Consider the following 15954-nt stretch of genomic DNA (forward strand, 5'->3'; position numbering starts at 1 on the left):
AGCAGGTAGCAAATGCACAAGTAACATCGATTTAGCACACATGACATTAGGCACTCCCCTTAGGATGGGGCCTCCTGCCCAGTGGGTACACGTCTAGCATGGTGCCAGGTGCACCATCTATTAGGAGCAGTGCACATGCAGACATACAAGCACACATGCAAATCACTTTTTTTTTGAGAGAGAGAGAGAGAGAGGCAGAGAGAGAATGAGAGAATGGGCGCACCAGGGTCACCATCTGCTGCAAATGAACTCCACATGCATGCGCCACCTTGTGCCTCTGGCTTATGTGGGCCCTGGGGAATCGAACCACAGTCCTTTGGCTTTGTCAAAGGCAAGCACCTTAACCACTAAGCCATCTCTCCAGCCCTACATAGCAATGTTTAAAAGATTCTCTCGGTTGGGAAGATGACTTACTAGTTAAAGGCACTTGCTTGCAAAGTCTGCCAGCCCAAGTTTGATTCCCCAGTGCCCACAAGGTGAGAATTCACCTAGCTAAAGATTGGCATATGTCTGTTCCTTTCCTGACCCAGGATTGGGCATATACAGGTTATTCACCTAGCGCTGGATCAGACATACCACAGGGGTTCACTTGACATGGGTGGACATGAAGGGAGACCACTCTGAGCACACAGTGGGCACTCTGGTACACACAGAACCTGACACACAGTGGTTGCTTCCCTAGTGCACCTGGCAGTTCTTCTGGCATTGGGCTGGGCACACAGTGGATACATTGCTAATGTAGGTCCTGACACTCAGTAGGTGCTTTCCCAATGGAGACCTGACACACAGTAGGCACTTTTTAGTACACACCTGGCACAAAGTGGGCACTCTTCCTGACATAGATGGTGGCACTCGGTGGGTGTCTTCCTAGCATAAGGTTTGAGACTTGGCAGGAGATCTCCTAAGAACTCCCAAGGACTGTGCACACACTATTGGGAAGTGCTCTTCTAGCCAGGACAGGCTAAGCAATAAGCCTGCCCCACAAAATAGGATATCAAGATCCAAAGAACAAAGGCCTATCTTCTTTTTTTTTTTTTTGGTTTTTTGAGGTATGGTCTCATAGCCCAGGCTGACCTGGAATTCACTATGGAGCCTCAGGGTGGCCTCAAACTCATGGCAATCCTCCTACCTCTGCCTCCTGAGTGCTGGGATTAAAGGCGTGAGCCACCACGCCCGGCTTGAGCCTATCTTCTTTAGGCTTCTTTGGACCACGTCTCTGGCCTCTTTTCCCTCCCAACTCCCCTGCAGCATACCCCACAGCCCCATCTCCTTTGTGCAGCTTCTGCTAGCCCCTCTTACCTCCCCAGCATGCGTCAGGCCTAACTCAGCAGGACCTTCCCTCCAGAGTCACAGGGGACAACAAGGCCCCTGGACTCCTTGCCCCTCTGGAAACATGCCCACTCTATTAAGAAAAGTCAGCCTGGGGATGGGGGGAGTCAGCCTTCCTCAGAGAGGCCGGAGCAGCTGGATCCCACTAATGAGGCCTCATTACGGCTAGGGCCCAGCTGGGTTGCTGCCTCCTGTCCCCATGGCCAGAGCCAGGGAAAGCCGTCCAGCCAGGGCTGCCTGTTCTGGGCACCCAGCCCAGGCTAGGGCAGCCAGAGCCCAGAGCCCACCCTGGGTGGAAGTGAGCATTTGGGCATTATGGGTGACTGGGTCTTCCTGGAGCCAGTGGCCCAGCCAGGGCCTTGGCCCTCAGTCTGTGCTTGCAGGAAGTCAAGAAGTGTGTCTGGGGACCCAGTTGCATGACACGGGCCCAGGGAGCAGCTGAGTCAGTGGGATCTGAGACCACACTTAGAAAACTCGCTGGAGCCAAGGTCTCACAAAATGGAAAGATGGATGTGCCAACCTCCTGGGCTCTTGAGAGGACAGAGCAATATGAAATGTTGAGGACAGAGCGTGGCTCATACTAAATGCTTCATATGTACTGTCCTTTATCACCATTGCTCACTAGACTCAATGATTGGCAGACATTTCCCCCACTTTAGAGATGCAAAAACTGAGACCAGACATGAGAGAGAAAATGGGCACACTAGGACCTGCCACTGCAGTTGAATGTCAGACACATGCATCACTTTGTGCATCTGGCTTTATGTGGGTATTGGAGAATTGAACCCAAGGCAGCAGGTTTTGCAACAAGTGCCTTTAACCACTGAGCAATTTCTCCAACCAATAGCTGACTTTTTTTTTTTTTTTTTTTTTTTTGAGGTATGGTCTCACTCTAGCTCAGGAAGGCTGACCTGGAATTCACTATGTAGTCTCAGGTTGGCCTCAATCTCACAACAGTCCTGCTTCTGCCTCCCAAGTGCTGGGAATAAAGATGTGCACCACTACACCTGACAATGGCTGACTTTTTTTGGGGGGGGGTTTCGAGGTAGGGTCTCACTGTAGCCCAGGCTGACTTTGAATTCACTATGTAGTCTGAGGGTGGTCTTGAACTCATGACAATCCACCGACCTCTGCCTCCTGAGTATTGGGATTAAAGGCATGTGCCACCACGCCTGGCCAATGTCTGACTTTTTTTAAACAGTATTTTTATTTATTTGAGAAAGAGAGAAAGTGTATATGTGTCTGTATGGTTGTACCAGGGCCTTTTGCTACAAATAAACTCCAGACTCATGTGCTACTTTGTGCATCTGACTTTATATGGGTACAGAGGAATCTAACCCAAGCCAGCAAGGCACTCTTGTTCTAGACAACATTCCCCATGGAGTCATATTTACCAAACTTATTACAAAACTGTCCTTCCTCCAGAGTTCATGTATACTTCCATTTGACACATATTTGCTAAGATCCTACTGTATTTTAGGTCTTGACCACCTTAGCAAATTCCAGAGGGACTTTAACTTCATCGATGCCCACCTTCCTCGCCCCTGGCTTTGTGGTGTCTGGGTGCCAACTAGGAACTGACCAACGAGTGTGGCCTTAGATAAGAGGGACTGGATGGGTCTGAGTGACGTCCACTACAGTCGTGGGAGCACTGCTGGATTAGCCAGCCCGGACAGCACACGCCCCCTGCCCAGTGCCGATCCCCACAAGTCCTCACGCCATTCCTGCCTCCCTTTGTCCAAACTCTGCAGTGACCACTGTCTTGGTCAATGCCAATTTTTATTGTTGTTTTGCTTTCTTTCTTTCTTTTTTTTTTTCTTTTTGAGACAGGGTTTCATGTACCCCAGCCTCCACCTCTCAAGTGCATGCCACTGTGCCCAACTAAGGCCATCTTTTTTTTTTTTTTTTTTTGAGGTTTCACTCTAGCCCAGGCTGACCTGGAATACACTATGTAGTGTCAGGGTGGCCTCGAACTCATGATGATCCTCCTACCTCTGCCTCCCAAGTGCTGGGATTAAAGGCTACACCACCACCACATCCCATGCCAGCTCTTTTTAGACAGGTAATGGCACAGTCACTAGGCCAAAACTTTCTTATACGCTTAGTCATAGCTTCCCATGAATATACTCCATCCTCTTGGCTGGCCTCTGTGGGGGGGGTCCCCAACTCCCCCAAAACAAATACAACTGCAGGATCCAATATCTCTGAGCCCACACCACTCACTCTGAGGAGTTTGAGATACCTTGATACCTCCCTGTGGACTGCGCCCTCCGTCTTCCTGCCCCATCCTCACTACCAGTGCCCACACAGGAAATCCATCCTGACCAGCACCCACCGATCCTACCAGGAACCCACTGGTGCCTGGCCTATAGGCTCAGCTCTGGGAGGGCAGCTGTAGAAAGGGATGAGCCACCCTGTCACTGTGTCCTGCACTTACTCTGTGTCTGCAAGAGAGAGAGAGAGAGAGAGAGTGTGTGTGTGTGTGTGTGTGTGTGTGTGTTCTCGAGACTTGCTGGGAATAAGGGAGCAGCACGACAAACCCATACCTCATCCTCCAGCTCCAGAGCACCCGCGCTGGGCTGCATGGGGACTGGCCGCAGGGGAGGGCTAGGGAGGGGGTAGGCAGAGCTTCAGAGCTTCGGGAGGAGATGAGGTGAAAGTAATTGCCGCTGCCCAGCCCGGCCGTGGGAGAGGCAGGGGATGCGTCAGTGTCGCTGGAGCTGGCAGAGGTGTGAAGGGGCGGTGGAGACGCGCGCGCGGGCGCTCTGAGCGCTTGCCCCAGGATGGCTGCAGCTCATGAACCTGTGGCCCCCTCTTCCCCAGAACAGGTCAGTCACCTTCCAGAAGGTCAAGCCCCCCCCCCTCCCTGGTGCCAGGCAGGCTTGGGCTGGTGGTGGGGCCAGGGGCTAAGAAGAGAGAGATCTGTGCCAGGTAGGGGCAGGCACAACCAGTGAGTGAGACAGACACCAGCCAAAGTGACCCAGAAAGTTGCAACTGTGCGAAGAAGTGCAAGAAGAGTTAGCTGCTTGGTGGGGGCAAGGGGAAGGCGAATGGGGGGGGGTGAGGACTCCCCCAGCCCAAGGACCTGCTGAGAATCTGCTCTGAGTATCAAAGCTGCATTGTCCCAGCTCCCGGGGAGACGGGCCGGAGGTGCCCAGGAATCGTACTAACCAATACAGCCTCATTGTCTGTGCCACGGCAGTTACTCCTATGGGCAGAGAGGGTGAGGGGCAAGGAAATGTGGTGCATGGGCTCAGTGGCGAGAGCTGGGGGAAGGGGACAGTGCAGAGTCTCCTCCAGGAGGAGAAAGACCCTGTGGAACTTTTGCCAGTGTCTAGGGCAAGTGCTGGCGAGGAGTGGGTGCCATGTGTCCTCGCCCTTGGAAGCTAAGGCTAGGCTGAGGCTCGGTGCAGCTGACGCCTGTGAGGGTGGGAGGGCCGGGAAAGCAAGCCTTCTCCCTGCTGCAAAGCCTGACTTGGCCCCCGTAAGGCAATAGAAGGACTGTCCTCTGAGGCCATGTGGCTCAGGTTTGGGTTTGGGGAAAGCCTTATGCAGGTGCTCTCACACTTTAGGACAGTCAAGAACCAGAGTCACTTCCTGGAGTGCCAGCCTGCTGCCAAAGATGGGGCAGAGGCTGTCCACAGCACTTCAGTGCAGAGTAGGGGCCGGTCTTCAGGCTACTAGGCTTCTCCAGAGAGGAAGGTGAGGGCACAGGCAGGGGCCACCCAGCATCCTCCATCTCTCTCCCCAGGGCCTGGAGTGGAGCCTGGCGTGCCTGGGGTGCCAGTTTTCTGTCTGCTGCCTGAAAAATTGGCAAGTCGTTCTCTGCCAATCAGGGCGGTGTGATGAACTGGCAAAGGCATACCCCTGTCTCCCTTACCTGCCACGTGAGCGCCTGGACTCTGCCGCCCTGGGAAGGGTTCCGGGTGGGCCCAGAGTGGCAGGGGCTGTGCAGGCTGGGGCTAGGCTTTCCCGTGGTTCTGACTTCTCTGCCCACAGCCCTGACTCTGTTTCACACGCAGGTGACGGAGTCAGGGATCAGGCTCACAGCGGAGTCTCTTTGGGCCCACTCACCGTCCTGTAGGTTAAGGACAGAAATCTGTCATCAGATGTCAAATACTGCCCAAGGGCCATTCTGATCTGTGGCCTGATGAAAGGAGAGGCCCTGGGAGAACTAGAACTGAGGGGTCCCTAGGGGGCGGTGGTGGGGTCTTCTGGGGCAGCCGTTTACTGTAATGGCTGTTCTGCCCAATTTCCCCACCGCAGCCCTGAGCAAGCTCTAAGCAAGTTGCCAGTGATCTGACTTGGCTCCGAGTCAGTCTGGGATGTGAGGTCTTGCCCGCTTTCCTCCATCAAGTTTGTCTTGGACAGGCTTCATCCCATGAGCAAATCCTGGGGCTGGAGAGCTCTAAACAAGAAGCTTGCTGGGTCCCAGTGGGGCTGGCCCGCCTGGGCAGCTCCAGGGTTCTTTCATGTCTACTAAGGGCAGGCGGAGAGAGCTCACAATTCACAAAAATATCCACTGAATGCTGAGCTAGGAGGGTGTGAGTCCCCAGCGAGTGCAGAGGCTAATGCAGGATCCAAGGCTGGAGGAAGAAAGGAGGGGAAGGAGGGGGTTCTGTCTCTTGTGGGCTACAGTTACCTCTGGAGTGGGCCTGGCTACTATTCTTTCTTGATGCTTTTCTGGACTTGCCTGTCTTGTGGTAAACTTATTATAGTTTTATAATCAGAAGACAGACAGATTTTTTTTTTTTTTAAAGCCTGTCCTAAGCTAGGCATGATGATTTATACCTGGAATCCCAACAGCACTCCTGAGGCTGAGGTGGGAGGATCACTCAGAATGTGAGGCTAGCCAGGGCTACAGAGGGAGACCCTGTCTGGAGGAAGAAAAAAAAAAAAAGCAACCTAGAAAGATAGTGGACACTAATGGGAGATACAAGAGACAGTCAGAAACAGCTGAATTGCAGGCGAGGTGGAGCCACGGATCATTGGTGGGCCCAAGGAGGCTGCCTGCACCAAGGTTGCTGGGTCTCTAACAGGTATCCAGTCTTCCCCCTGATTTCCTGGATAGAGGTGCTGTGATACAAAGAGAAGGTTCTAGAATAGCTGGGACCTAACCTGAGCTATTGTCTCACCTTGACTAAGCCCAGGAGCAGAGTGGGAGATTCCAATCCTGCCCTCAGCCACACAGCCTTAATTCCTGCAGTTCACCAAGAGCAGCAGATAATCTGGGCAGAGGGCTATGTAGGGGACTTACATAAGTGACTGCTCAGTGTGGCTCAGCCAGCCGGGTGCCGACAGTGGCCGTGGGGGTTGTTAACCCAAGAAAGATCACAGTGCTGGTGTGAGGAGGGAAACTGCGGCCAGTTCTGAGGGTAAGGGAGCATCCAGAGAGAGAGAAAAAAAACAGTCAGGTCTTCCCATTCAGCTGTGGAAGGAAGACCCCCAAATCTGCATTCTGCCCAGCCTGGGAGAGCTTAGGTACAGGGAACCTAAGGAGGGAGTCCCTTCCCTGGAGCTCAGCCATGCAGGTTATGGCAATGACCTCTTAGAATTGCCACCAGGGGTGGTGGTAGGGCACAGACAGGAGAGTTAGAGGAACCTGTGGAAGAGGGGGGCAACCCAAAGAGGGATCCGCCATTGTGCTTTCCTTCCCCAACAAGGTGTGAGCCGGTGAGGGAGGGTGGCCAGCAAGGGCAAGATCGCATGACGTGTAATGGACAGGGAACAAATGGAATCCAGGCTGCCTGTGGGGTTGAGCTGGCTCAGGCAGCAGGCAGCCAGTCTGGCTCAAGAAAAACAAGGGTCTTAAAATAGGAAAAATGATGCAAGGAGGGCAAAAAGTTATGCAGCATTGAAAAAGCCTTAACTAAGCCACGCATGGTGGCGCACGCCTTTAATCCCAGCACTCAGGAGGCAGAGGTAGGAGGATCGCCATGAGTTTAAGGCCACCCTGAGACTACATAGTGAATTCCAGGTCAGCCTGGACTACAGTGAAACCCTACCTTGAAAAACACAAAAAAAGAAAAAGAAAAAGCGTTAACTAGGCCTAGAGTGGAGCTCAGTAGTAATGTGCTTGCCTAATATTCATGAGACCCTGGATTAAGGTCTCAATACCACAAACATAAAAAATGTGTCTTAGCTTCCCCAGACGAGAGTCCCTGGAGGAGAGCTGGACAAGGAAGGTACTTTGGGCACCAAGAAATCTCCCCCAGAAAGGAACCCCAAAGAGTCTTGACTCCAGTGGGTCACAGAAAGGTAAGCCTGTTGTGTCCTCCACTGAGAGCTTAAGACTGACAAGCCACCTGAGTCTAGATCACACCGGAGTGGAAGTCAGGACCCCACAGTATGCCAGCTTCCCCAGCTCAGCACCACTGTGCCACTCAAGGCCAGGCAGAAGAAGATGGGCATCACATCTGAAGGGAGCCCTGCTGTCATCAGGAACTTCCTGCCAGCGCCGTGGCCAGCCCCCCTCTACCCCTATGCCGAGGCCGCAGGCTTCCCTCCTTGCATGCTCAGCTAAGCCAGTTAGCACACGGCTGGGCGGCGTGGGTCTCATTAGCTAAACAGCGGCTGGCTGTTGAGAACTTGAGCCCTTAAGAGCAGCTGCCTGTGGCACGTGGCTGGAGGCTTCACCACCCTCCCGGTCCCCCTCCATGCCAGGTAAGAGTGAACCTCAAAGATCCAAATCTGATCCTACTATACTTGATAGTAGGGGAGGCCAGGGGTCCATCCATCATGCCCTTGGGTCAGGAAAGAGGCATTGAAGTTTAAGCCCTGGAGAACTGTGTCTCTTCCAGGGCTTTGCCTTTGCTTATGGGGCCATCCTAGACCCTCAATGTCCCTTTTGCAGCTGTAACTGCTGCCCAGTAACCCCAGCCACAAACTCCAGAGCTACCACAATCCTGCATTGTGTTCCTAAGTAAACAAGCCTGGGACAGAATAAAAGTGTTATTGTAGGGCCAACATATAGGAGCCCTATTTGGCTATTTGGGAACAGATAGATCACCCCAGCAGGCTCCATACCCTCCAAAAAAAAAAAGTAGCCCCCTGATCCTATAGTATGGAAACACCTGCCCCAAAGAAAAACTGTAAGGTGGTGGCATGTGCAGGTAGGGTCACAGAAAGCATGCTCAGGCTGGGGTCCACTCCCTCCTGTGACCAGGTGTGACTCCCTTCACAAGAAAGCCCTTCCCAGACTTAACTCTTTCTGTTCTCCTTCCATACTCTTAGGATTTGAAAAAGAAGTCTGCTTTGTGGTCACACTGAGGTTACACAGATGTGTTCTTGTTATAGGAATTAATGAGTCAGTGAGAATAATCAGGCAAAATCCACTTTAGAGAGAGGGAGAGAGCCTTTATTCATGCGCAGACCTTTGTTGGCTTATGTCAAAAGCCAACAGAGGCCCTGAACTCAGGTTGTGTTGGATTTATATGCCTTTTACAATCTTTCGTCTAAATTTTTTCAGACTTAGGGGAACGATTTACATTCATGAGTGCAGAATTCTGTCAAATAAGATTAAGAGATAAGGTAGTTATATATTATTGTCCAAGGGGGTCAGGCTCAAAGTCACAGAATTTTTGTTAGCTACCAACAGAGGAATCTCCCCCGTTGTAGTTTCAAAGGAGGGAAGTGTAACATCTATCACTAAAAGTCTTAGGTACATTTACATTTTTTATAGGTATGTATTTTATCTAAACTAATATAAGCTAGAAACATTAAACATAGTATTTTTAAGTTTTCCCCCTTTTGAAGACTTGTTAATTTTATATAAAAGACTTTTTTTAAAATTTATTTATTTATTTGAGAGACAGAGAGAGAATGGGCACGTCAGGTCCTCTACCCACTGCAAATGAGCTCCAGACACATGTACCCCTTGTGCATCTGGCTTACGTGGGTCCTGGAGAATCGAACCAGGATCCTTTGGCTTTGCAGGCAGACACCTTAACTGCTAAGCCATCTCTCCAGCCCAACTTTTATAAATCTGAGTCTTTTTGTTTATTGGATTGTAATAAGCCCTTGGCTGAGAGCATCTAGTGGTGATAAGTCTGCTTAGGAGGTCCAAGATGCAGGGCCCAAATAATAATCCTAAGGAGATCTTTGTTAATGCTCTGATCAGGGGCATAGACCAGTTAGCCCATGACTAACAGCTGTCCCATGACAGCCAGGAGTTTGTTAAATTTTATTTTTTTTGCCATGCTTTCTTCAAGTCTCTGGACTCTATTTATAGTAACTCCAGATTTGTTTGTATAAAGCAGCATTTTTTTTAATTGGAAATAAGTATAGTCCTCCTTTATCAGCTGTAAGCAGATTCAGACTTCTCTGGTTTTTTATAACCATATCCATCAGGGAATTTGTTTTTGTAGGTCTATCAATGACTAGGCTATTTGGTGTATGTTATCTATGAATTTAGCAGACAAGGTATATTAAAAGTGTGTAGATGCTGAGCATGGTGGCACAAGCCTTTAATCCCAGCACTTGGGAGGCAGAGGTAGGAGGGTCGCCATGAGTTCAAGGCCACCCTGAGACTACAGAGTGAATTCCAGGTCAGCCTGAAATAGAGTGAAACCCTACCTTGAAAAAAACAAAACAACAACAAAAAAAAAGTGTGTAGAGACTCCTTTTTTTTTTTTTTTAGTTTTTTTTTTTAATTATTATTTATTTATTTATTTGAGAGCGACAGACACAGAGAGAAAGACAGATAGAGGGGGAGAGAGAGAGAGAATGGGCGCGCCAGGGCTTCCAGCCTCTGCAAAAGAACTCCAGACGCATGCGCCCCCTTGTGCATCTGGCTAACGTGGGTCCTGGTGAACCGAGCCTCGAACTGGGGTCCTTAGGCTTCACAGGCAAACGCTTAACCGCTAGGCCATCTCTCCAGCCCTTTTTTTAGTTTTTATTTGTGGGTGTTTCCTGGTATTATATGGCTTGATATAGCACAGACTGTTACAAAAAAAAAAAAAAAAAAAAACATAATCATGTTTGTTTGTTTTTTTGTCATTATGTAGAATAGGGCTATAGCTATTTTTTTTTTAAGTTTTAACTTTATGGGGCCATTGTCCCCATCCCCACTGAGAATGCCAGCAACAGCACTGTTGCCAGACTTTATTGGATGGAGGGGCATCATGATGATGGTCCATAGGCTTCTCCTGTAGACGTCCTCAAGCTTCTGTAGACTTTCTTAAGTCTACACATGGGGCCATCGGCTCCCAGTTGTGTGACTGACGTGAGCCTGTAGATCCTCATGCTTCAGCTGTGCATAGACTGACCAGCTTCCTGATGTGGTCAGAGCAGAGCTGCCGATCTTTGGAGTACTCATGGCACCTCCACAGGGTGATTTGGAATGGCTGGTGTGGACATTGTTGTGTCATCCAAGAGAAGCTCCCTTCAGCTGTGCGGGCCTTTTTTTTTTACCTGGGTGTGATGGATGAATCCACAGAGTGGCACCTGTAACTTTAATAGCAGTTACAGTGACATATTACACTATGGGGGCCCAGTCTAAACTGGCTGGAGTGGCTTCCTTTTATAATCTTTTATTTAGATTATGTCTCCAGGCTAGTGGGGCTGTGCCCAGCTTCCGGGGAAAGTGGGTGGGTCTCCTTGTGTTAGAAATTTTAAGGGAACACCATCAAACAACCAGCATCATTAGTACTTTAAATCTTAGGGTTGGGCTTCTGATTTGTTTTAAATACACCTTTTTTTCTTGGTGGGGCTGTATCCATTGGAGACAAGATTTAGGTTTGATCTTATGGACCCACACATTTAAATTATTAAATTTTTGTTCATAGACTCATGACCTTTTCATAATGTATTTAATTAGTTTTATAAGTCCCCATAACCTTTTACCAACTTTAAGATAGTTTTAAAGCTTTGAGCCTCATCTGAGATTTAGGACTGCTTGATAAATATAAATCCTATAAAATCAAAACAAGTTATATATGATGTCAAAGTAAGCATTTTCATTGTTATAAAGCATAGAGAGAGGCAGGAGAGAGAGCTGGCTTAGTGGAAAAGGTGCTTGCCAGTAAAGCCTAAGGACCCAGGTTCAAAATGTTTAAAAATAGCTTAATGAGGAGGAGAGACTAGACTAATACAAATTGATAGCCACTACGTAAACATAACCAGTAGTGATAATCTTTGGATTGTCTGTTTTACTCCTCTAATTGGGCTGATCACAGCCTGGTCAAATATCCCATCCTGAGCCATCAGTGTAGATCAAGTTACGGTAAGATTTTTTTTTTTCCTTGAGTTATCTCCTTTTAAAGAATTTGTATTTTTATTCAATGTACCTTTTGGGGTGAATTTTATCTTCAGCCACTTTTTTTTTCTCTTTTTAAATTTTTTCTTATTTGAAGGCAAACAGTGGCTAATTAACCAGAGCCAGACATAGGCAGATGAAAGCATAAGTTAACGTAAGAGTTTAGTAATGTAAGCCAATATCAGACAAAGGAAACTATTAAAGCTAGGCGTGGTGGCGCACACCCGTCCCAACACTTGGGAGGCAAAAGTAGGAGGATCACCATGAGTTCGAGGCCATCCTCAGACTACATAGTGAATTGCAGGTCAGCCTGGGCTAGAGTGAAACCCTACCTTGGAAAAAAAAAAAAAAAGCAGAACCTGGTTATTGTTGAGCTATATTAGTTTAATTTTACATATATTAGAGACATTTCAACAGACATAAAATAATCTTGTAAGTAAGCACCTCTAACCATTGAGCAATTATTTTTTCTGAGGTAGGGTCTCACTCTAAGTCGAGGCTGACCTGGAATTCACTATGTAGTCTCAGGGCGGCCTCAAACTCATGGCAATATACCTACTTCTGCGTCCCAAGTGCTGGGATTAAAAGTGTGCACCACCATGCCTGTCCCATTGAGCAATATTATAATTTAATTTATGACAGTTTACAATAACTAAATCATTTTTATAAAACTTATAAGATAACTTCAGCAATGACCACCTAGCAGAATCAGCATGAACAAGACAGGAACATCATATAGTATCTTTACATATAATAATCTTCTAGTAGAAGATTAAATACTAATGTGTAAACCTTGATGTGAAGGCTCAGTTGTTTGTTTGTTTGTTTGTTTGTTTGTTTTTAGTAGTTAAAAGGTTGACATAAGAGCATAGATAATTTGGTTGAATTACAAACATCACCAAGCACAGGTTAACATCAGTGAGCTGAAGTCTTAATCTTGACATTTTAAGGCATGGCAATGACAATTTATAACCTGGATAATATGACATAAATGGTTAACAGATACATATTTTGAACAGAAACATAGAGATGTTATCTTTTTAAAAAAATTGTCTTTTTTTTATTTGAGAGCAACAGATAGAAAGAGAAAGAGGCACATAGAGAGAGAATGGGCATGCCAGGGCCTCCAGCCACTGCAAACGAACTCCAGATGCGTGCGCCACCTTGTGCATCTGGCAAAAAATCAAGCTTCAAACTGGGGTCCTTAGGCTTCACAGGCAAGCATTTAACCACTAAACCATCTCTCTAGCCCTAAAAGTTATTCTTTTGAAACAGTACTCTATATATTTTATTTCATTTCATCAGTTTTTCCAAAATCACCATATTATTTTTGTTAGGATTATTGACCTCTGTAATATAATAATAATACATTATATATTAACATTTATCAGACTTGTTTGTTTTTCGGGGGAGGTCTCACTGTAGCTCAGTCTGACCTGGAATTCACTATGTAGTCTCAGGGTGGCCTTGAACTCATGGTGATCCTCCTACCTCTGTTTCTCGAATGCTGAGATTAAAGGCATGCACCACCAGGCCTGGCTCTTATAAGACATTTTTGAAACATTTTTTTTTAATGATCAGATTAATGTATAAAGTTTGCTAAAAGGACATATTATATATTACCTTATAGGTTTATGCCTTTTGTGTTGTAAAGCTAAAATACCACATATCAGTGTAAAAGGTTGTATTTTTTTGTTTTGTTTTGTATTTTTTTAAATACTATTTTTTTTTAATTTTTTTGTTCATTTTTATTTATTTATTTGAGAGTGACAGAGAGAGAAAGAGGCAGATAGAGAGAGAGAATGGGCACGCCAGGGCCTCCAGCCACTGCAAACGAACTCCAGACGCGTGCGCCCCCTTGTGCATCTGGCTAACGTGGGTCCTGGAGAATCGAGCCTCAAACCGGGGTCCTCAGGCTTCACAGGCAAGCGTTTAACCGCTAAGCCATCTCTCCAGCCCTATTTTTTTTTTTTTAAGGTAGGGTCTCGCTCTAGCCCAGGCTGATCTGGAATTCATTACGTAGTCTCAGGATGGCCTCGAACTCATGGCGATCCTCCTACCTCTGCTTCCCAAGTGCTGAGATTAAAGGTATGCACCACCACGCCTGGGTGTAAAAGTTATTTTTAACTATTGTTGACTTTTTGGATTTTTTCTTATTGTTGTTCAAGGCCTAGTCCATAAGAGTAAAGAATTTATAACTCATTATCCATTTCCAGTGAAGTGAGACTGAGTTAATATCCATTTTCTAAATTATTGTGGGTTTTAACGCTTTTGGTTTGGTTTTTTTTTTTTTTAATTTTTTGAGGTAGGGTTTTATTCTGCTTCAGGCTGACCTGAAATTTACTATGTAGTCTCAGGGTGGCCTTGAATTTTCAGTGATCCTCCTACCTCTGCCTCCCAAGTACTGGGATTAAAGGCATGCAACCACCACACCCAGCTGGGTTTTAACTTTTTCTAAAAAAATATTTTACATTTGTTTATTTATTTGAGAGCAAGAGAAATTGGGTAGGGGGGAATAATGAGCACGTCAGGTCCTCCAGCCACTGCTAACGAACTCCAGATGCATGCACCCCCTTGTGCCTCTGATTTATGTGGGTACTGGGGAGTCAAACCTGGGTTCTTTGGCTTTGTAGGCCTTAACCACTAAGCCATTTCTCTAACCCCTGGGTTTTAACTCTTAAAAGGGATGATATAGGACTGGAAGGATGGCTTAGCAATTAAGGCACCTGCCTGCAAAGCCAAAGGACCCAGGGTCAATTCCCTAGGACCCATGTTAGCAAGATGCACAAGGGGGTGCACACATCTCACACATCTGGAGTTCATTTGCAGTGGCTGTAGGCCCTGGTGTGCCCATTCTCTCACTCTCTCACTCTCTCTCTCTCTCTCTCTCTGGGAAACCATCAGAGAGTGTGCCTTCCAAATCGCTCAAAGTCTCTATCTCTCACAGCCACTCAGCTGCCCGTGCCAGAGGCTCAAAGGGCCAGGAGTTTAAGACACTTGTGACTCAGTTTCTCAGCCAATGAACCAGCTATGTGATAGGAATTAATGAGTCAATGAGATTAATCAGGCAAGATCCACTTTAGACAAAGGGAGAGAGCCTTTATTCACATGCAGACCTCTACTGGCTCACACCAAAAACCTGACAGAGGCCCTGAACTCATCAGGTTGTGCTGAACTTATATATCTTTTACAATCTTTTGTCTGAATTTTCCTGTGCTTAGAGAGGGGAGAGATTTACATCCATAAGTGCAGGATTCTGTCAAATAAGATTAAGTACAGGCCAGGTGTGGTGGTACACACCTTTATGCCTTTAATTCCAGCACTCGGGAGGCAGAGGTAGGAGGGTTGTTGTGAGTTCAAGGGCCCCCTGAAACTACATAGTGAATTCCACGTCATCCTGCACTAGAGTGAGACCCTACCTCAAAAAAAAAAAAAAAAAGATTAAGTACAGGCAGCTGTCTCCTGAGATAAGGTAGTTATATCTTGTCCAAAGGGGCCAGGCGCAGAGTCACAGAATCCTTGTTAGCTACCATCAGGAATCTCCCCCGCTGCAGTGTCAGAGCAGGGAAGTGCAACATCTTTCGCTTTACTGAAAGTCCTAGGTACATTTACATTTCTTCTAGATACATTGATTATGCTCCACCTAAGCTAATATATGCTAGAAACATACAACGCATGGTTTTCCTTCAATATTCTTCATTAGTGGTCTCTAGCCCTGAGTGGCAGGACTCTCTGCCTTGCTCCCAGCTAACTCACTCTTAGGGGGATCTGTAAAGCTTGACATTGCATGAATGAATCAGTGAACGCACATATGCATGAGTGGATGCAGAGGCTTTGAGCCTGCCAATGTTGTCTTGGGACTTCTTTAAGGAGCTTCTCCCCTCCATAAAGGGCGAAAAGGGCGACAAAGTTATGCTGGACTGAGTGTACAGCGCTAGGCCAGCGGTGTCTGTCCTTCAGACACTGGTGACATTCGTGTTTGCATGGGCTACGTGTGTCTTGTGTCTACATCCCCCATGGATCCTTTCAGAAGTCACTGGTGTCTCATGAAGTCATCTGGGTTTGTCTGCCAGCATTGATGTATAACAACATTTCCAAACAGCAAGCCAGGGCTGAAGAGATGATTCAGTGGTTAAAGGTGCTTGCTTGCAAAACCTGTTCGATTCCCCAGTACCCATGTAAAGCCAGATGCACAAAATGGTACATACATCCAGAGTTCATTTGCAGTGGCAGGAAGCCCTGGCACGCCCATACTCATTCTTACTGTGTCTGCCTCTTTCTCTGCTTCTCTCACTCTCTTTTATATTTCTATTTATTTATTTATTTATGAGAGAGAGAGAAAGAGACAGATAGAATGGGTGCATCTGGGC

At 47.2% G+C, this 15954-nt stretch overlaps 1 protein-coding gene across 4 annotated transcripts in view; it reads left to right on the top strand.

Annotated features, from left to right (window-relative positions):
• Positions 1–15954, top strand: part of Slc6a9 (solute carrier family 6 member 9) — a 49543-nt gene that overhangs the window by 12544 nt on the left and 21045 nt on the right. Inside the window, exon 1 of one of the 4 annotated variants that reach the window (XM_004672519.3) lies at positions 4022–4157. The exons of the other annotated variants lie outside the window; for them this stretch is intronic. Coding sequence (XP_004672576.1) covers positions 4113–4157 — 45 coding nt within the window. The 5' untranslated portion in view covers positions 4022–4112. Of the gene's footprint in view, positions 1–4021; positions 4158–15954 lie in introns of those variants that run through there. 4 annotated transcript variants of the gene reach the window in all.

This window comes from Jaculus jaculus, chromosome 5 (genome assembly GCF_020740685.1).
Source record: "Jaculus jaculus isolate mJacJac1 chromosome 5, mJacJac1.mat.Y.cur, whole genome shotgun sequence".
Classification (NCBI taxonomy): Eukaryota; Metazoa; Chordata; class Mammalia; order Rodentia; family Dipodidae; genus Jaculus; species Jaculus jaculus.